At 35.9% G+C, this 23,013-nt stretch overlaps 1 protein-coding gene across 1 annotated transcript; it reads right to left on the minus strand.

Annotated features, from left to right (window-relative positions):
• Positions 1–639: 639 nt before the first annotated feature.
• Positions 640–22,655, minus strand: mapkapk5 (MAPK activated protein kinase 5). The gene is made up of 14 exons (XM_051894909.1): positions 21,998–22,655; positions 19,403–19,476; positions 18,367–18,442; positions 18,048–18,145; positions 17,841–17,949; positions 16,781–16,870; positions 15,764–15,859; positions 14,440–14,520; positions 12,987–13,174; positions 12,161–12,281; positions 9,008–9,138; positions 8,213–8,328; positions 4,562–4,670; positions 640–1,298 (listed from the first exon to the last, which is right to left on the minus strand). The coding sequence occupies exons 1-14, from the start codon at positions 22,031–22,033 to the stop codon at positions 1,208–1,210; spliced, it is 1,416 nt and encodes a 471-aa protein (XP_051750869.1). The 5' UTR covers positions 22,034–22,655; the 3' UTR covers positions 640–1,207.
• Between the last annotated feature and the right edge of the window lie 358 nt (positions 22,656–23,013).

Consider the following 23,013-nt stretch of genomic DNA (forward strand, 5'->3'; position numbering starts at 1 on the left):
TAAGGTAAGGCATGTTATTCGCAATTATGTGTTGTGGCTGGGTTGTTATAGCTCTACGTGACTCTCGATGTATTAGACCTAATTTAACGGAGGAATTTTGGTATTCTTCTGTAGCCTGACGAGTAACTTTAACCATTGTTCATGTGAACTCAAAGACAGCCTGATGCTTTGTTTATAGACTATTTGTGGCTGTTTGTTGTTTCACCTATCAATTCGTGTCGATAATATATAGTAAATCCTGTATATTGCTTGCATAAAACAAGTAGTGTACACAGTTGTAGCTGTTATGTATCTTTGTAACTCATTGTAAGCCCTCTTTTGCAAGCGCACAAACCCCTGTCTGAAACCATAGTGGACGTTATGTGTACAACCTATGTACGCTCAATGGCTAGAGATTACCCATAGTGCACTATGAGAGTCGTGCCGAACAAATTCCAGCGTGTCTCCAGAAGATTTTAGGCAAAGCAGTTAGGAAATTATGTTACTTTTGTACTAAAATATTTACCTTTTAACCAAGAACTGGCACTTCCAGCTAATTGATAATGTTTTATCAGAGGATGCTTACAATGCCATAAATTTGTCAGATCAATGAAGATGCGAAGAACACAGTAGAAGTTTAAAAAAAAGTTCAAAATGGCATGACTGCCAAAATTATCATTTTATTAAGTATGAGCCATATTTAGTTAAACATCATTGGGATTACATCTTCAATCATTTTTTTGCCATTTTATTTGGCCCCGTTAATTCTGCATATATATAGCTTTTGTGATTTTGTATTTTTCAGACTTACAATATACAAAATATATTTAATTTAACATTTTAATGTAATTGTTTCCCAAATGTGCATTACATTAATTTAGTGTTACATTTTTAAAATCATACCATTATCTTATTTGCATATTTATGAGATGAATGACAAAATGTCATCTAATATAGACGCCATTACATGCGATCCCTTCCATTTCCCCGTTGCTCTTTATTCTCAGAAATGAAAACACTGCAATTTTTAAAACACATTTCTTTACTGCAGTCTGTAGTGAAAACAAATCATACCAACAACAACTTGGTTTCAGCTAGAGATAAACAACAGACTACAGCATGACCATGGAAAAAGGTCTGCAATTTAATACAAAAAGATGTTTTGCAATCATATGCCTAATGACAATTATAATGAACAGTACAAAAGGGAGTAAAATTTCAGCACTTGCTATTGAGAGTCTTGTAAATTTGTCTTTTCTTCAATTGCCTGTTTGACAATTTCAGCCAGCTTTAAGCGATCTACTTTGTCTGAAAAAGATCTACCTGTGAAGAAAGAAAAAAGATAACAGGTTGGAACTGTACTTGATCGATCGGTCAATTCATCCAGAAATTATGGCCTTTCAGATGATTTATGCAATTAATTAGTCAATGATGGTAATAAAATTAAATAAAATCATTTCACTTGACACAAAATTATCTTTCTGCTACTTTATTTCCTCATTGCCAAGTATTGGTTAGACGTTTGTCCTATTTTCATCTTTGTTCATTTTAACACAGGGGTCACCAACATGGTGTTGCTATTATTTTTTAAATCACACTTGCATTGGTGTGAATTTGAAAATGACAATATTTATAAAAAAAAAAAAAAAATTTTTAAAAATGTTTCATATTAGATTAGAGCTAGCTGGTCTCCACGGCAACCGTTGCCGCAGTGAAGGTGAGGAGATGATTTACCTCCGAAGACATGGCAGAAAAAAGAAAGAAAACATATCATTTTCACATTGAATGGGAGGAAGAGTTCTTCTTTACCACTGTGAAAGATTCCTGCGTGTGTCTCATTTGCGGGGCGACTGTGGCGACGGCAAAGCGGCACAATGTGGAGAGACATTTCCGAACGTGTCACGCAAACTACCATGCTAACTACCCGCCGGGCAGCGCACTACGAGCGGAAAAAGCCCGCGAGTTAAAGGCGGGTTTGTGCAAACAGCAGTCTTTTTTCACGAGACCGGACAGCATGCAATGCCAGGCTTCCCACTAACAGACAAAGAAACCGATACCAGATGTTCTCAGTGGCAACATGGCAGTTGAATTCAGTTATTGAAAAATTGTGACAAATGTGTTTGTTAAATGTAAGATATGATAATTTTGTTAAAAATGCTGTAGATTTGGTGATACGTTCAGTAAAATCTGAAAGTTGATTTTTGTATGTTACATAATTGATAATCTGTACAAACATGGTGCAACGTAGTGCATGATTTATTAAAAATTGTTAGTGGCTAGTGAAAATGTTGTAGAAGTGATCATTTGGAAATGTAAATACTTGCAGAGATTTATAGAAATAAAATGTTGCATATTGATATTTATCTGTTTCCTACCTTGTTAAATCATTGTTGATAATTATTGTGAGAAATCATTAACATGATCAGTGTCTTCACATAGATGAATATCATTAATTATTAATAATGACATATAATTAAAGGTAAATTGAGCAGATTTGTTATTTCAGAAGTGTGTATCAAACTGGTAGCCCTTCGCATTAATCGGTACCCAAGAAGTAGCCCTCAGTTTCAAAAAGGTTGGTGACCCCTGTTTTAACACATTCCAAGCACTTCCTTTACAACCAATTCACAAAGACAAAGGAAAAAAGCTTCATAAACACTTAAAAGCATAAAGGGGTCTATATTATTATATTATTATATTATATATATATATATATATATATATATATATATATATATATATATATATATATATATACACACACACACACACAGGTGCTGGTCATATAATTAGAATATCATGAAAAAGTTCATTTTTTTATTGTAAATTATTTTTAAAAATGAAACTTTCATATATTCTAGATTCCCTACATGTAAAGTAAAACATTTCAAAAGTTTTTTTTTTTAATTTTGATGATTAGAGCGTACAGCTCATGAAAGTCCAAAATCCAGTATCTCAAAATATTAGAATATTTCCTAAGATCAATCAAAAAATGGATTTGCTAAACAGAAAAGTTCAAGTTCTTTAAAGTATGTTCATTTGTGCACTCAATACTTGGTCGGCAGCACATATTACAGCAAATGACTTGCTCCTAGCACAAATTACTGCATCAGTGAAGTGTGGCATGGAAGTGATCAGCCTGTGGCACTGCTGAGGCACTATTGAGCCTTCAGATCATCTGTATATTGTTGGATCGACTGTTTCTCATCTTTCTCTTGAAAATATCCCATAGATTCAGGTCAGGCATGTTGGCTGGCCAATAAAGCACAGTAATTATCATGGTCAGCAAACCACTTGGAAGTGGTTTTTGCACTGTGGGCAGGTGCTAAAGTCCTGCTGGAAAAGGAAATCAGCATCTCCATAAAGCTTGTCAGCAGATGGAAGCATAAAGTGCTCCAAAATCTCCTGGAAGATGGCTGCATTGACTTTGCACTTGATAAAACACAATGGACCAACACCAGCAGACATCACGGCCCCCCCAAATCATTACTGACTTCAGAAACTTCACACTAGACTTCAAGCAGCTTGGATTCTGTGCCTCTCCAGTCTTCCTTCAGACTCGGGGACCATGATTTCAACATGAAATGCAAAATTTACTTTTATCTGAAAAGAGGACTTTCGACCACTGTTCACTGTCCAGTTCTTTTTCTCCTTAGCCCAGGTAAGATGCTTCTGACATTGTTTCTGTTTCAGAAGTGGCTTGGTAGTCCTTTTCCTGAAGATGTCTGAGTGTGGTGACTCTTGATGCGCTGACTCCGGCTTCATTCTACTCATTGTGAAGCTCTCCCAAGTGTTTGAATCGGCTTTACTTGACAGTATTCTCAAGCTTGCGGTCATCCCTGTTGCTTGTGCACCTTTGCCTACCCAATTTCTTCCTTCCAGTCAACTTTGCATTTAATATGCTTTGATATTTCACTCTGTAAACAGCCACCCCATTCAATAATGACCTTCTGTGACTTACTCTCTTTGTGGAGGGTGTCAATGATTGTCTCCTGGACCATTGCCAATTCAGCAGTCTTCCCCATTAGTGTGGTTTCAAAGAACAAGAGATACTCAGAATTTATACTGTAGGGATGGTCATTTAATGAAACTCAAATGTAAATATTCTAATATTTTGAGATACTGGATTTTGGACTTTCATTAGCTGTACGCTCTAATCAACAAATTAAAAAAAAAAAAACTTTTGAAATGTTTTACTTTACATGTAGGGAATCTAGAATATATGAAAGTTTCATTTTTTTAAATAAATTACAATAAAAAAATGAACTTTTTCATGATATTCTAATTATATGACCAGCACCTGTATATATATATATATATATATATATATATATATATATATATATATATATATATATATAAAAAATGTAATTAAGATTTTGAATGAACCTAAGCACTTACCTGAATCTATTAATAATCTGAAGGTTATTAGCAATTAAAAAATATTAGCAATTCATATAAAAGCTGTTGATATGAGCGCTCACCTCAAATTCACACAATTTCAGATATCCAATTTTGGTTTATTCTAAAAAGTACTGGATGTTATTCTAGTACCAACCACAGTATAGCTTCTAGTAAACACCTACCATCCCAACTTAACCCTTGCAATCCATCTCTGAGAAGCTTGCAATCGCGATTAAAGCGCCATGCTTCATGCATAACTTCATTTAACTTTTCATCCTCATTGTCACCTGTAAAAACAACAAAAAGATATCTTAAGTACTACAAATTACTTCATGGTCGGTTGTGTGGAACCAACTAGTCGACTAGAAAATCTCAATAAGGCAGCTTATAGAATCACTATATATACACATACATATATACAGCATGGGCGGCGTTTTCCATGCATTTTTAGAAGCGACATGTGAACGCCCCATTCACTTTGTGTGTAGGTGCTTGAGACAGCATTAAAAGACTACTGTGGCAAATATCTTTTGTTATAACCATTGTTACAAGTGTGTTATCTTAAAGGAACAGTTCACCCAAAAATGACAATTATCCCATGATTTACTCACCCTCAAGCCATCTTAGGTGTATATGACTTTCTTCTTTCAGCCAAACAGAATCGGAGTTATATTAAATAATATCCTGGCTCTTCCCAGCTATGTAATGACACTGAATAGTGCCTGAGTTTTTGAAGCTCCAAAAAGCGCATCAATCCATCATAAATATAATCCATACAGCTCCAAGAGTTAATAAAGGCCTTCTGAATTGAAGCTGTTGCTGGAAGCCAGTGATTATAGTTTACAAATTTTTAAATATGGATATTTTTTCTTACAAAAATGCATCACTTCGCTTCAGAAGGCCTTTATTAACCCACTCAAGTTGTATGAATTACTTTTATGATCAATGGATGTGCTTTTTGGATCTTCAAAAACTCTGACAATGTTAAAAAAAATGTCAGAGGATCTTGATATAAGAAGAGGAGCTGCTACAGCGCAACTACAGCGCATTGAGATTTTAATCATTGTAATTTAAAAACTGCACTTCCAGGTTTTGAACAGTATATTAAATGTGATACCAGGATGAATAGGACTTTTTACAAATGCTATGGAAATTTAAAACATGCATATACAGCCATAGCTAACCGTCCTTGTCTAACTCTGACCATAATACTGTTCATCTGATTCCTACATATAAGAGTCCTAAAGAGTTGTAAACCCTTGGTTAAATCTATCAATGTATGGTCAGAAGACAGCATAGAAACAAAGGTTGTTTATGCACGGACTGGGATATTTTCTCTAGGGAGCTAAGCCTGGACAATACCACAGAAACTACCACAGAATACATACAATTTTGTGTTGACACTGTGATTCCAAAACGGAAAATAAAAGTCTACCCCAACAACAAACCTTATATCACAAAGGAGGTGAAGGACTGTATTAACAGAAAAAAAAAAACAGGCATTTAAGACCAAAGATCACTTACAACTTAAAACTGTACAAAAAGAGTTGAACCAGAGGCTCAAAGAAGCAAGGAACATCACAGGGAGTCAATAGAGGAAAACCTCCAAACTATGAATTCTATAAAGTTACGGGACTCAATGAAAATAGCCACCAACATGAATCCCCATGAGAAATCTTTGCATGTTGTTGATGAACTGGAAAAAGCAAATGAGGTGAATTATTTTGACAATCATGATTTCTCAGCTGAATATGATATGGTGCTTGATAGTATTGCTGTTGATGAGGCTGATAGAATTAGGGTCAATCTCTAGCCTATCAACAAGGTCCTTAAGCAAATCAATGTCAATAAGGCCACAGGTCCAGATGGCATTTCTGCTTTTCTATTAAGAACGTGCAGATGAACTGACACCTGACATTTTCCAGAGGTCCCTGAATTCTCACACTGTACCGACACAACGGAAAAAGGCAATTATTACACCTGTCCCTAAGAAACCCTGTCCACAGGAGAATAACGATTTTAGACCCATTGCCTTAATTTCTGTTGTGATGAAGTGCATGGAAAAGCTCATTATGAGCAAATTACAGCTTGATGTAGTCCTACAGCTAGATCCATATAAACTCTAGAGAGGCACTGATGATGCAATCAACAGTATAGTGCACTAGTAACTAAACACCTTGAGAATCCTAAGGCCTATGCCAGACTGTTGCTTGTAGATTTTACTTCAGCCTTCAACACACTGCAGCCTCAGGTTCTCTTGAAAACACTGCAGCAGATGAATATCAACCCCTTTATTATTAAGTGGTTCCACTCATTTCTGACTAATCGCAGTCAGGAGGTCAGGGTGAACAGGACGTTGTCTGAACCTTTGACCAACACTGGTGCACCTCAGGGGTGCGTTAGTTCCCCTGTACTGTTCACACTGTACACTAATGAATGTACATATAGTACTGCTAACAATTACATGATTAAGTTCTCTGATGACACAGGTATCTTAACTCTCTTATTAGACACATCAGATTCAGTTGCATATAAACATGAGGTTCAGAACTTTGTGGTGCGACAAGCAATCTCTCACCATCAACACTAAGAAAACAGTGGAGATGGTTGTCTGATGCCAAATCCATTGGAGACCACTTACCAGTGGCCATAAATGACCAGAATATAGCCCAGGATGATTCCTACAGATATCTGGGCATACACATTGATAACAAACTGACATGGAGTGCTCAGGTAGAAAACGTCTGTACTAGGGTTCAACAGCGAATACACTTTCTTCGTAGGCTGAGGGTCTTTGGTGTTAACCAGAAAGTGTTGCTTCACTTCTATCATGCTGTAATTGGGAGCCTTCTGCTGTATGGCATCTCAACCTGGTTTGGCAATCTCAGTGTACAGATGAAGCCCAGATTACACGGTTAACACAGAGAGCCATGAAAATCATGGGAGTTAAGCAGCATCCCACACTTCAGGCTGTCTTTGCTTAAACTATCATCACACAGGCCAAAAAAAAAAAAAAAAAAAAAAAAATTAGATCCCACCCACGTCCTTCACCCTGAGTAACAGCTTCTTCCTTCAGATAGATGATTTAGAGTTCCCCAGTGCAGGCTTAACCACTTTAAGATCTCCTTCATCCTCGTCCATCAAAGCTTTAAATGACAAGTTACCCAGAGGTTTACCCCTATAACGCTGTTTTTAATTGTAACCATAATCATATATATTTTATGATTTCTCCTTTTGAATTTTATTATTATGATTATTACAGGTGTGTTGTACAACGGGTAGTGTGCAACTGATTGGTTGATGGCAGTTTGTGTATGTATTGTTTGTTTGTTTGTTTGTTTGTTTGTTTGTTTGTGTGTGTGTGTGTGTGTGTGTGTGTGTGTGTGTACTGTATGTATGTATTATGTTACTTATTTAAGCAGCAGTCACTGGATTGTATTGTGTCTGAGACAAATTTCCTTCAGGATAATAAAGTCTCTCTCTCTCTCTCTATGCCATTACAAAGCTTGGAAGAACCAGGATATTATTTAATATAACTCTGATTCTGTTTGGCTGAAAGAAGATATATACACCTAGGATGGCTTCAGGGTGAGTAAATTATGGGATAATTTTCATTTTTGGGTGAACTATTGCTTTAAATTTCCAGTAGCACTTGAGTTTTTACTTGGGCAGAGATAAAACAATCCACTTCTGTGTATTGCTTATTTTCCTATTTGCGGTTTCTTTAGCTCTTTATAGCCAAATCTTTGAACAATTATCTTCTGTCTCAGTCCTCTGGAAAGAAAAACAGCTGCAGAAGTGAGTGTGTATGGAGTGTGTTCATACGTACCAGCCTGTGGTAAGATGCACTGTGCGATTACATCCCTTAGTTTTTCCAGAGCCACGTTGGTGTCCTCTGCCTCATTCTCTGGATCATTGATGAAAAGTTCATCACTTGGTTTGGTGCTGCATGAGGCAGAAATTAAGCATGTATCTATAAGTAAATCCTGTTAAAGGGCTAATTCACCCAACAATGAAAATTCTCTCATATCATTTTAAACCCACAAGACTTTCATTCATCTTCAGAACACAAATGAAGGTATTTGTAATGAAATCCGAGAGATTTCTCTCCCTCCTTTGAAAGTCCATTTTGATATAAACAAACCTCATTGGTTCTCATGCTTGAGCTTCCGTGACCATATCTGAATTTTGTAAATAATGTTTACTGATCATTGTTTATATGTGAATAAAAGCCTAAATTAAATCTGCTCTTCAGATAAAGTGATGGTGTCTCTTCAGAAGGCTTGGATTAAACTACTCGATTCATATGGATTTATTTTTAAAAAATTTAAAATGTATGAATGTTTAAAGCGTTTTTGGTTGTGTGGACTTTCAATGGAGGGACAGACATTTGTCAAATTTCAATAAAAATGTGTTCATTTGTTTTCCGAAGATTAATTAAAGTCTAATGGGTTTGAAATGACATGAAGGTGAGTAATTGATGATAGAATTTGTATTTTTGGGTGAACTAACCCTTTAAGGATTCCCTTTTCCCAGCAGGTAAATGAAAACTGTCTGACTATCACAACTAGCAAGTATATTTTCAATGAAATGAACAGGGAGACAGCAAAAAGAGGAGACTCACCCAAGTAGCTTTCTCTTTCTCAAAATGGGGTTGTTCACAGAGTTGAGTGGCTTTAGACTGAGATTGAGGTCTTGTATCCTCATGTTGGCCAGTTGCTCAGCATGTGCCTGTTGGATTCCAGCCACAACTGCCTGAATGAACAATAAATAACTAATATATTTATTATGCACATACAGCAACAGTATGCATGTAAGCAGTGCAGCAGTATACACACCAGTAGTGCAATATGATGCATTACAGTGCTTTGTTCAACGATTCTGAGTTCAAACACAAACACTGCACAGTGAGGCACATTTTGTGTTTTAAAAGGGCAAAATAACCTTGAAAAGAGTCATACTGTGTGCAAACCTTTGTAACGCTAACAGTTATTAAACTAAATTGATTCAACACTAAATCTAAATTCAGCTGAATAATGAGACTGTCATCATCTGTAGAGCTGCTTTATTGCTGATTATTATTCAGCTCAAGTCAGTTCAGTTCAATAACAGTGTCAATATTGCACTATTGTGTTCTGTAGAGCTGAAACTGAATTTGTTTCATAATGAACTGATGAATTTTCCAGTTTAATTCTGTGTTGTATAAAGCACTATATAGATAAATGTGAAATTTAAAATCCTGGCATAACAAATTCAAATAGTTTGGGAATACCAGTAATATGGATAAACATATTACACTAGAGCGCAACAGTCGGGTTCCAGAAGTAAAAACTCCATTCATTTTCTCCATAGGGAAATTTTTTTTAATGATAACTTTTAAACCTTTAAAGACAGCCTTACCCTGAGCTACGAGGTTGTTAATAGTATTTGCTTCTGCTGAAGCCATCAGCCCACATTATTTCAACTTAATTTTAAAATAATCGTGTTTAACAGCGGAATTTGTGTTGAAAACTACATTACCCATGATGCGCTACAGAAAATTCCACCAATCAGTGTCGAAACAAGCAAAATGCTCCAAAAGAGCTCTTTAGCCCCACCCACTCCCATGAAGCACTGCGAATGACATAATCAAGTCGGCCTCCCTATGCTCTCAAAATAATGGTTCATGGCTTATAATTCTTTAACAAAGACTTTTTTGATATCCTTATGGGAGAAATGAATGGTAAAAATACTTCCGCAACCAATGCTGCTGAAAGAGTGGGCGGCACTAATGCACTATTCCACTATTCCACTCTGAAGAAAAGAGAAAAAAAACAAAAACAAAAAAAAACAGCCTTCAGTTCTGATTCCCGCACAAAAGAAAATGTCAAGTAAATACCAAAGCTTCCACAAAAATCAGAAATGGCAATTTTATCAGAACAATCATATACTTTATTGGAATGCATTTCATGCATTACTATTCAGCACTATTTCAGTAAGACAACAATTCCCACGCTCTACAACAAAAACAAAGTCTTGGAATCACTAAACAAAGTGGAAAGAGTGGCAATAACATGGACGTCCAGTGCAACAGAATCATATGTACAAGTGCAGACTGTATCACCGGTGAGTGGCAGTTTTCACAGAAGTGCAAATGTTGCTAAGCTACTGCAATGTAGCCAAACAACGGCAAATCACAACCCAAGATTTAGTGTCGGTGACTGACAGTGCATCTCATGTGTAAATGTTGTCATCAAGAGACTCTTGACACAAGGACTCGTGTGAGTCTTCTGCACACGTGTCTGAAATTGTTTGCAGTAACCAGGGGTCAGTCAGACTTTATATTTGGTGTCTTAAACAACTATGTACTTTACAACTGACATTGTGTTGATGTTGTATTGCAAAACACTTGTGCTGCTATTGAGGTGGACACGGGTAAGAGTTAGGGACAGTTTTGGTAGTATGGGTAAGTTTACGGGTAGTTTAAGGTGTAAGTAAAGGGTCAACACTGTCATTATAGATGTAATTACATGCAGCTATTTTTTAAAATATAAATAGAATGCAAAAACATGTATGTACACAATAAGTGCATTGTATCAAATGATTATTTTAAATGTTAGTACATAGTAAAGACACTTAATATAATGTGGGACCAATCGGTCAATTGCTTTCACAAAGTAGTCAAAGAAGATGTAAACAGAATTGCAACAGCAATACAAATAGACACCAGTAAGCATGTTTCTTTTAACTAATTTTCCAACTGAAAAGTGGCAGCAGCGGCACGTCTTTACAAGACAATGGATGGGCGTTTTGTTTACCCAGAATATATGATGCTTTTTTTTTTCTTTCAGTGCGGTTGATACTTGCCAAACCTTACATAGTGTAGCTTCAACTTAAAGCTAAAGTTAAGATGCTAAAGTTCAACTAAATGATTTATTGCCCCTCTCACATTTAAATGTACTGAAAATGAAGCTAAAAATAAAATGTTTTATGTTTTGCTGTCTGCAGTAAGTGTATTAAACAATGACAGATAGTACTCAACTAAGAAGCAACTACATTTCTGGCTTTTAGGGTGTGTTCACACTTGTAGTTTGGTTATCTTGGTTCTTTTGGTCCAGATCAAAAAAAAAAAAAAAAAAAAAAAAAAAGAACACTAGTGTTCACACTGTCATTTTTAAGGCCGCACCTAAAGATACAAAACAAACAAATAAACGGCTTTTATGTCGTATATTTTGAGACGGAACTCGCATCCAAAACAGTGCTGTGTGCTAAACGCTCTCACTGTATGTGTGTACATATGATGGTATTTTTACTAGTGGAGAACTCACGAAGAGCTTAGAAAGTGTGTAAAGGAGTCAAAACAGCGGCAGGAATTCCTCTGTCGCACACAAACGAAGATCTTCTGCGAGGAGACGGTGGTTCTGACGCCTGTACCGAACTGTAACGGGCAACGTAGCTTCTGTGACGAGAGGAACCAGGTGTGCTTGAGCATTCTGTCCTTCGCAGGGTCACATCTTGTCACATAATGTCCTGTTTTTAATTCATTTGCTTGTCTTTGGTCCGTGTTATATTCATATTTCAGTCAAACTGCACCAGAGTTCGTTTGGAAGCGGGCCGAGACCCATCTTTTCAGGGGTCTCGGCCTGCTTGTTTGGTGTGCACCAGGGTTCAGATGGCAGCGCTCACACTTGAGCAAATGAACCGCACTAACAGAGCAATCGCACCAGAGTTAATTTTAATCAAACTAAACCTGTCAAGTGTGAACACACCCTAAATCTTGTCTTTCTTTGGAGCTCACCTTGTCCATCATCATTTGAGCAGAGGGAAGCACATTGTCCAGTGCCTCAGTGCAGTTGAGCCAGGGATGGGCTAATACTCCCTCTATGGTTAGTCTCTCCTCCGGCTTTACTTTAAGTAGCCTTAATGCAACACAATATGTTAGATCTTGTTTCTACAAAATGTAAGAAACAAAGCATTGGCTTACACCACTAAAACTGAGTAACAGTTTATCTTATTTTACAAGCCTAGCCAATCATATATGAGTGAATGCACTCTTGATCTCTTAATTTCTTTTCCTTCAGTTGGGGCCAGAATATTTCTCCCTCAAAACCATAACTTCAACAATCTCAAATGAAAATTAAGCTGCAAGCAGCATCAAGTACAATTACTGTTTAACCAATAAGTGGTGCAATCAACTAATTGATGTGGTATTCTGCCAATGACAAAGTCATGACATGTACTGTATGAAGGATTTTGTCAGCATGCTAAAGACTTTAACTCGATCACTGAACAAAGCGTGACAAGGAATCAGGAGGAAAAAATCAATTGTTTTTACACCATTCAATTCAAAACTTATTTACTACAATATCTGTGAAAATCTGAACTGTTAGTGGCACTAGAAGATTTGAGAAACTGGCATCAAAATGGGCAAAAAAGATTTTAAAACCCACACTGATAATTGTGCCAAATTTCAGAACTTTTTACCATACAGTTCTATTTGCTGCCATTAACTCTCAGCCAGAAAAGTAAAAGATTAAATACATGTTTAGGCACATTCGGTGCTTGGCACTGCATAAGGAAGAAAATGTTTCAATAAAACAGAATGTAAATGAAAAGACACTCACTTGCGGACAATGTCCTTGGCCATTTCAGATATTTGACTCCACTCCTCCTCTGGGAAGTCAAAGCTGCCCGTCATGATTTTTTTGCGCATGTCTTTTGGGATGGTGCGGCTGTGGTGTTTGGAGTAAAATGGAGGATATCCACAGAGCATTACGTAGACGATCACCCCCAAGGACCAGAGATCACAGCTCTAAGAGCGGAAATGAAAATCACGTAAGGATGGGCCCTTCACAGCTAGCAAGCTAAACACCTTCAGCCAATAAGTCTTGTGATTAGGTGAAAAATGAAAAATGGGAAACTGCGGAACAACAAAGACAGTATGAGTAGGCCATCGCATTCCAGAAGTGTGAAATTTCAAGCATGAACTTTTATGAGCTACACATAAAACTGTGGCAACAAACAGACTCTGCATATTAATGAGAGAATATCATTGGTTTATCTACACATTGACTGGGGGCTGTTGAAAATAAGGGATACTCAGATTGACTATCCCTCATATTGATTATTATTATAAAGAAAACCCATAAAAGTTAACATGACTGCTGGAGTATATTCAAAGATTTCTATAGCCATATAATAGCTTTGTTTGAGGAACAGACCCAAATTTAAGTTGGTATTCACTAACCCAGTGAGCTGTTAAATCAAGAGATATAGGAAATATGGACAACATGATTGACCCTTGAGTTTTAAATGGTTGTGCTATTTAAAACTAATAAAAAATTATTGCTATATTTCTGGCTTATGTAATACATAACATATTGCTTATACCATCATCACTTGCCAGCATGGACAAGTTAAAGCTCTCATTGATTTTTGCAGCACAAAATGTGACTACATTAACAACAATAAATAATATTATTTTATCAACGGAGCATTAGATCTAGAATTCTGAAGTGAAATAAAGTAGCATGGAAAGATTACATGTATTGCAATGAATTCAATCAATCAGTGAGAGAAAGATTGTGTGTGTGAAATAGGGGTTTAAATCATCACTGGTCTTACGATTCTATTCGATTACGATTATGATTATCATGTCAATGGTTCGATTTGATTCCACGATGCGTTGCCTCCTCAATTTTCAATATTACTGCACATGGATACATTTTCATCAATGAATACAAGCAGTCAGATATAAAAACTCCCTTTTTATTTGATCTGCTCCAAAAACTGTAAAGTAAGAATAAGATAGTGGGCAAGAATTGGAAGATCTGCACCATTACTAAAAATGACCACTGGCTGTACTAGACGTTTCCACTAGATGAAATTTGTCTCCCATTCATTTTCAATGTGCTCATTTTTGACAAGTGTGACTATTTTTTTTTTTTTTAACCTTTACCAAGTTTCGTACTATTCCGATGAAATAAAAAAAGTCTAAAAATCAAAGCGTACAATTTTCAGCCAAAAAAAAATGACAGAAGAGCACCAGAGGGTTAAAGAACAAGCCATAACACTGACCTTGTTGTATGTGTAAGGGGTGGGCGAGGTAGGTATAATTCCAGACTTTTCTTTCTGGTGGCGTCTCTGTGCCTCCAGCACCTGTTAAAGAAAGGTAGATCACATTCGTCACATAAATAAGTTTTGGATTGATCAAAGATTTCATGTGTGGCTGGTTTCATTTATCATCATCACAATCTAAAGTGGGAAAAACTGACAATACCAATTAAAATGATTTAAAGGGCTTTGACACACTTGTTTTTATCATTACCATCATTTTATCATTATTTCTCAGAATTAGAATAATCCATGAAATATCATGACCATGAAACAATAATACAATCATTCAAAATAAAGGATATTTAAAAAAAAAAAAAAAAATAGGAGTTGAGCAGTTGTTGGCTTTTCCTTGCACTATTCAGTTCAAAACATCTATTAAAACGATAAATAAATTAATTAAAATTGTTGTCTGGATGTTGTCTCTTTATTATTATTTTCTGGTCTGATCTTAAAGAGTTAGCTCAAACAAGAATTAAAATTCGGTCACCCTCATGTGTTCCAAACACGCAAGACTTTTGTTCATCTTCAAAACACAAATGAAGACATTTTTAATGAAACCTGAGAGATTTCTGCCCCTCCACTGAAAGTCCACGCAACCAAAACATGCCGTTTAATTCAAGTCTTCTGAAGAGACACAAAATTAAATCTGATCATCGCTTTATATCAGATTTTATCACATGTAAACAGTGCACATCTATAAAGCACATCAAATATGGTAAACTGAAGCTAACTTGCTTGACACACAGTTATCGATTGTTGTGAAATCAGTTTTAATATTACTGTAATACTTTGTTTTGTTGCAAGAACTGTTTCATATGTTGTAACGGACCAATTATTCCTCATAAGAGGCTTTAAAAATAATAACATTTTCAACTCAAATCAGTATTTTATTTCCACATAATTATTAGTTAAACAGCCAAGTAATAAGTAGGATAATGTACAGTTAGTCAGTCGGTAATGAAAAATACACCTCTTTATAGTGATCACATTATTTTGCAATAATAACTGGCTGACGGTATATTATCCCTTACTTATTACTCATTACAACACAAAACATACATTGTTGATGTGTAAATGTGAGGAGGAGTGTGTTCATATTCATTCCTGTGATGTGTTTTTCCAGCCTATGTTTTTCAATAAGCAGTTGTTTTGGACCAGGTAGGAAGTGTTGAATTCAAAACCCACAAACAGCTTGAAAAGATTAAGGAAATGTGATTTGATCTTTAAAAGTAAGAGTTAAGAACAGGTAACTTTTACATTTATATAAAGGTCAGTGAGGTCTTACCTGCGGTGCTACGTAGTATGGAGTGAACTGTGGGGTCATTAAATCACCTTGGTCGATTTTGGCAAAACCAAAATCACACAGTTTAACAGGGGCGTCCTGATGGGGCACAAGAAACAGGACTCAAAATATAATACTGGAAAATATCAAATAATTTGGTTAACTCAGAAAGATCTTAGAGTTGGAGATAATTTAAGAGATGAGGATTTTTAAAAATATTTTTTATATAGATTAGGGGTGTAACGGTACATGCATTCTGGAAAAAGGACTGATATAACATGTTATCTTTATCAATATCTCTCAATTCTGACCAACAAAATATAAAGTAGTATGATGCATTGTTACTGTAGTTAGCTATAATAATAATAATAATAATAATAATGTGTTACTAACACTTCATATTAAATCATGTATTTCTATTCTGGTGTCAAAACTGATCAAGACCATCCCTTGTGTAACAATTTAGTCACACTTTAAAGGGTTAGTTCACCCAAAAATGAAAATAATGTCATTTATTACTCACCCTCATGTCGTTCCACAGCCGCAAGACCTTCGTTCATCTTCCGAACACAAATTAAGATATTTTTGATGAAATCTGATGGCTCAGTGAGGCCTCTATTCAGTCTTTTGAAATCGGCCCATATAGATATTGTTAAAGTCTTTATTTTGTTTTTTTGGCACACAAAAAGTATTCTTGTCACTTTATAATATTAAGATAGAACCACTGAACTCACATGAACTGTTTGAAATATGTTTTTAGTACCTTTATGGACCTTGAGAGTTTGAATGGCTTTGTTCTCAATAGAGGCCTCACTGAGCCATTGGATTTCATCAACAATATCTTAATTTGTGTTCGGAAGATGAATGAAGGTCTTACGGGTGTAGAACGACATGAGGATGAGTAATTAATGAAATTATTTTCATTTTTGGGTGAACTAACCCTTTAATGATGGAATAAAATGAACTTATGGAATAAAATGAATTTATGGAATAAAACATTATTTGGGATTCAGATCTCACCAGGGAATTATCCTTGAAGAGCAGGTTCTCCGGTTTCAGGTCTCGATGTGCAATATTTAATGAATGACAGTGTTGCAATGCAAGGCTTATCTGTAAAAATGACAGAAGTTTCATCATAAACTATTTCATACAAATACAGGTTCCTACAGTTTGGTGCCTTTAAAAGTCCCCAGTGCAAGTTATGATGTTTATAATGTTTCATTCAACTCTATATAATAATTTATATTATTCATCCTCATTATTGCCTGTGCACAAATTCGGTGGCTTCCGAGGCACATCAGCTTATAAATGAACGTGTAAATGCTGACTTCAGTAGCCTCTGTTTACTTCAGTATGTCAGCGTGCTGCACGCAGTCTTTATTATTTGCACATGCGGGTCAGTTCAAGATCGTGGCCCATTCACACTCGGATCTGATATTGGCCACATTTATATAAAAAAAAAAAAAAAAAAAAAAAAAGGTGAACAGCCAAAGAATAAAATAAATAAAAATCAGATCTGAGCAATAAATCAGAATTTAGCACTAAGACTTGCAGTGTGAACGTAGCCTAAAGCCGGGTTCACACTGTATGATTGTGGCCACGATTTGGCCGTATGAGACACATTTTGTGAATCCTAAATGATTCCTCTGATCCAAGGCTAAAATCTGAAGTCTTTGATCACTAGTTTGACATGTTCGTCGCCTGCCGATTAATGACCATTCCGATCAAATTTTACCTCAGACGAAATTCTGGCAGTGTCAGAAGATTTGACGCACAGTCCTGTACTGAGACTTCTACGACAACCGTCAAATCATAAACCAACCTGATGATGCAATTAGTGCGACAACAACAAACCACCGCTTGCTCAAAGTCACCGAACGTGTACCGGATTGATGATGTAAAAGCCCAGACAAGTCTTCTTGCGTGAGTCCGTTTTTAACGCGTCTTGACCTCCATGCAGTCTGACATTAATGATAACTGAGATCCTAGTGTGACGTGGCTTACAGCGGGGATCATGTTTGTACAGTCGTAAAGGACTGTGATGAATCGTACAGTGAGCGCCCGGCTGTCAACGCCGTACCTGTTTCGTGACCTGGCTGGCCATCTTCTCTGTAAAGTGCTTGTGCTGGCTGATTCTGTGGAACAACTCACCGCCTTCCATCATTTCCATGACAATCAGTAACCTTGCCCTATCAGAAAGAGGTACAGAAAACAGATTATTTATATTTTTAGGTAGTTAGATCATTAGAAACACTGTCTTAACACTGTACATGTTAGACTCCACTACCTTGGACTGGATTCATGAGGAAACTGTACACTGTTGGCATACACCTCCATTATTTTAACAATGTTGGTGTGAGAGGCACACATCATATGAAGGCGAACCTGCAAATGAAAGCACAGCAGAGAATTTAAAGCTGCACTTGGAGATGTTCAGTGAAATTTCAACTTCACGGCCTCTGCTGGAGACAGACGGATGCTGTTATTAAAGGGGTAGTTCACCCTAAAATGAAAATTAAGTCTTAAATTACTCTAAAATCTCTAACACTGAAAGAAAGACAAGTTCCTCAAATAAAAGAAATCAAATCATGCACAGTGCTCAGTACCTCATTGCGTGCTTTGGGTCTGTCAATCAAGATCTTCAGGGCAAACCGTTCTTGTGTCGACTTCTTCACACACACCCTGAAAAAACAGCAATACATCCGTTCATGTCTTAACTCTGTAAAGCCTGACTTATAATTTTTTTTTAAACTGAACACTTCAGTGAATCCTTTAGTTTTGACAACATCAAAAAATAAATAAGTTTGCAAAAACGTTTGTATGTTTTTTGTTCAGTATCATATTTGATGGCTTTGGCTTTTATGGCTCATAATTTATAATATAGTGGGAATATGAAGCTCATAGTTGTGGAGGACTAAGGCCAAAACTGAGCAAAAATATGCAATTTGGTGCAGCTGCTGATATTTATATGGCCAAAAATTAAGTTGAAATTTTGTAATTTAAATCACGTAACAATATAGCAGACTACTTACATAAAATGCATATAAATATCAGTCGACACTCTATATCTGCCAATAAAATGTCTTAGTCAGATGATATTTAAATGCTTAGTTTTATGATCAACTAAACTAATTTTATGAACAAATAAACCTTAATTAAGCCTGATGATCACATTTAAGACTCACAAATGAATATGATTTTTCTAAAAAATGATGATGGATAATAAAGAAAAAATAAGTTGCTTCAGTCCAATAAATTTTCATCTTAAAACATTAACAATATAAAAGTTATTTTCACATTTCATAAAAATCAGTAAAGATTTCACAGCAAAAGATGACGTGAATCACGAGCTGAAGATGGACATTTTTATATTTAGCAAAATGCCCGTTCTCAGAGACGCACTAATTAAAACACTGTTTCAGGCAATGATTTCAGTCCAAAATTATTTTGGCTTAATTAATTTGAAAATTACTGAAGTTGCGGAAATTTCAGCGCATCACTACTGTATTTTATAAACATATGACATGCAAACTGCCCTTATTTTTTCAACTCTATCAGTTTTCTTTATGACAATGATCACAATTCAATAGAAGCATAAAATCTATCATATTATTTTAATGTACTCATGATGAAAAGTTATACCTCACAGGACCACTGATCCCAGCTCCCAGCTTCTGTGTCCAGTTGATGTTATACTCTTCCAGGATGGAAGTTTCCTATAACAAGAACATACAGAGCGTTTGGGAACAGTTCATTCGATTCACTCCACCAACATTATTTAAACAGTGTATATTATTATTATTACACATTATGTAAACTTGATTATTTTGCCTTAAGTACATGTTACAGTGTAATTATACATTAAAGCACTGAGTAATTTTAATTAATAATATGTACTTACTGTAGGGTTTGGTTTAGGGTTAGTTGCATGTAATTATGCATAATTTATAGTTATTACTACAGTAAGTACATGTAACACAGACACAAATAAGTATTTAAGTATAATTAAATGTAAAAAGATTTTGTTAATTAACATTACTCAGTACTAGAGCTGCACGATTAATTGTTAAAAGATTGTTGTCTCGATTCAAACACCAATGCAATTATTATTCCTAAATGACAGCAATTCGGCTCTGTCTATAAAACCTTTAACAAGTAAAAAATGAGTCATTGAATCATTCACTCAAGACATTCGTTCAAAAACACTTATTCATCCAGTAATGAAACAAGTGAGTCACAGAATCATTCATTCAAACCAATAAAAAAAAAATTTAAATTAACTGTTTTAAATAGACTGCAAATAGACTATATAGACTATTAACAAAAGCAATTAACATTTTGTCATACCTGTAGTAAATTGTTATTTTGTATAATTGTGTATTCAGAATCGTGATCTCCATTAAAAATGTATATATATATTTTATATATATATATATATATATATATATATATATATATATATATATATATATATATATTTATTATATATATGTGTGTGTGTGCGCGCGCATGTTTTTGTGACATATCAGGACACAGATTTGTATAATGACATGGGTATGACATAGGTATTACAAGGAGAGGGTGACTTACGAGGACATTACCCCATGTCCCCATTTTTCAAAAGGCTTATAAATCATACAGAATGAGTTTTTTGAGAAAGTAAAAATGTGCACAGTTTCCTGTGATGGGTAGGGTTAGGGTTAGGGGTAGGGGTAGTGTAGGGCAGGGGTGTCAAACATACGGCCCGCGGGCCGAATACGGCCCACAAAGGTGTCCAATCCGGCCCGGAAAGAATTGAACAGTAACAAAAAAATAGAGATGTATGGCACCAGCCAACGGTTTTTAGTTTTATTTTGGCCAATCTCTATTCGGGACTTGCAATCATTTCCCAGACTGTCAATTGTGTGGAAATATTATGAAGTCTGTAAACAGGACGTTAAAACAGGCAAACGCTGAATACGGACACAAAGAGGAGAATACTGTACAGAAAATACTGTACCAGACACAAGCTCACTGTTCGCGAAATATAGGAAGAGGTTTATATAAATGTATCTCTGAAGTGAACTGACCGAAAAGTTTCGAAGGCATTTTCTTTTCCTCTTTATCTCCGTATAAAGTTGTGTTTTCAAGTGCAGCGCTGCTTAGTGTACAGCGGCAACCAAGGAAACCCTATATCGCTGCTGTTCCATAAGCGCCACCTACTGACAGAGAGTGAATTTGCATTTTCATTCAGTCCATCTGCAATTTTTGTTTTGTGCAGGTGTCTTATGTAGCATAATTTCACAAAACTATAGTCAGACCATGCTGTTTTTGCTGTAAATCTTGAAATTATCTTGAAATTAACAAAAACAACTGCTCATGCTACAGAATCGGCAAATTTGCTTGTAAAAAAAATTGGACTTGGCCATTAAAAATCAAAATCAGTGCATCACTAATAAAAAAAAGTAATCAATATTAAATAAAAGTAAATAAAAAGTAAATAAAAATAATACTTTTATTAAATAAAAATGTAATAAAGTCTTTTCGCTGTAAAAATGTAATAAAATCTTTTCGCTGATTATCCAGAATCTTGCCGCTCAGCACTTAATTGTATAACACACTCTAACAATGACACATTTCATTCCTTGTACTGTTATATCGCACATTCTAGTATATACACACACACACACACACACACACAAAGTTCATTGTTTGTAATACAATCATTAAAAAAACCCATTCATGGGTGTCACTGACACTGTAATATAGCTGTAAAGACAAAGCTATTCTGACATCACACAGCGGGCGCGCGCTCGTTTCATTCTCACTCGAGTGTATTCATTCAAAGGCAAGTGTGAACGCGAGCGCCTTCGTGCGTCTCAGTGATGCACTGCAGTAAAAATGACCTCAGATGACATCAAAATACTGTAATATTCTGTCATACTAGAACACAGTGTTCGTCTTGTTACTAGGCCGATTGTTTTGTTCATTGATTTTTTTTCCTTAGTGGAATCTTAAAGAAAATATACATATAAACAATATTTGTTTTTAACTTAAATTGAAATTTCATGTCAATGTTGTGATTTATTTTGATTAGTAGACGTGTGACAAGCAGGACAATGTACAGACAGCAGCTCATCACCTCAAAAACTTTTTGTGGGTAGCGGAACTCGTTATTTAATGGAAATAGTGTTAATAGAAGTTACAGAAATGGAAAGACTTAACCGTTTACTTTTGTTCACGAATTGGAAAGCTTACCTTAATGAACCTGTCCACGCTGGTGTCCTCGGACATGATGTTGATCGTGATCTTCTCTTTTTAGCTTCAACAGGCTCGTACATGTGCGATCTTACCCAAATCTTGATGTTGAACGAAGTCCACTAAGCGCTAAGATGCCAGGTCAGGTACACTTTCCATGCTGTCCGATGAACTTTTGAACACCAGCGCTTTTTTTTGCTCAAAAGGCATTAAATGTAAGCCACTGTCAAACTCCACAAGACATAAAGACGAGGCTATGCGCGTTCGGCTAACATCTTACACGCGTTTCACAGGCAAAAGTAGCGCAGACTAGCCAACATAGACACTACTGTTCCTCCAAACGGTACTAACTACACTGTTGTTGACAACTGAGAAACTAAACCGATGAAGGACAAAAAAGAGGTAATGTCTTTAAGAAGCAGCTAGCTATGAAGCTCGCGTTCACAGCAGATGCTAATTCTCGCACTCATCGCGTCACGCGCGCGTACTGTATCTCTGCTAATGTCGGCTGGCCTGTCCAGGGTTCAGCGCTCAACAGTGTTTTGACAAGCACCATAGAGACCAAATACTATCTTAGGATTGTTTGCTAAGGTGCTAGTGCTACCTTTGATCCACAGCTGAGGAAGATTGTTCTTCTTTATTACACGCCACATTCTGCAAGCAGCGATCCAGGCGCATTCCGCCACCTACTGTCGAGGAGCGACATCACCTCGCTCTCAAAATAAACCGACGATTCAATGAAGAACCTGTAACATCCACGAAACATTTCCACAAAAGCACAAAATGCTATTTACAGTGGGAAAAGGTTCTTTTGATTTTTAAAATGTTCTCCACACTATGAAAAATGTTCTATGGGGATCCAAAAATGGCATCGCTGCCCCTTTTGGAACTAAAATTAAAAATATAAAAATAAAAACATTTAAAATATCAATACAAACTATATTATCTTAATGATACTAAAATAACACCTTTTTGTACAAGTCGATTTGTATGATTTTCTGTTAAAAATTCAGTAA

Source organism: Ctenopharyngodon idella, chromosome 5 (genome assembly GCF_019924925.1).
Source record: "Ctenopharyngodon idella isolate HZGC_01 chromosome 5, HZGC01, whole genome shotgun sequence".
Classification (NCBI taxonomy): Eukaryota; Metazoa; Chordata; class Actinopteri; order Cypriniformes; family Xenocyprididae; genus Ctenopharyngodon; species Ctenopharyngodon idella.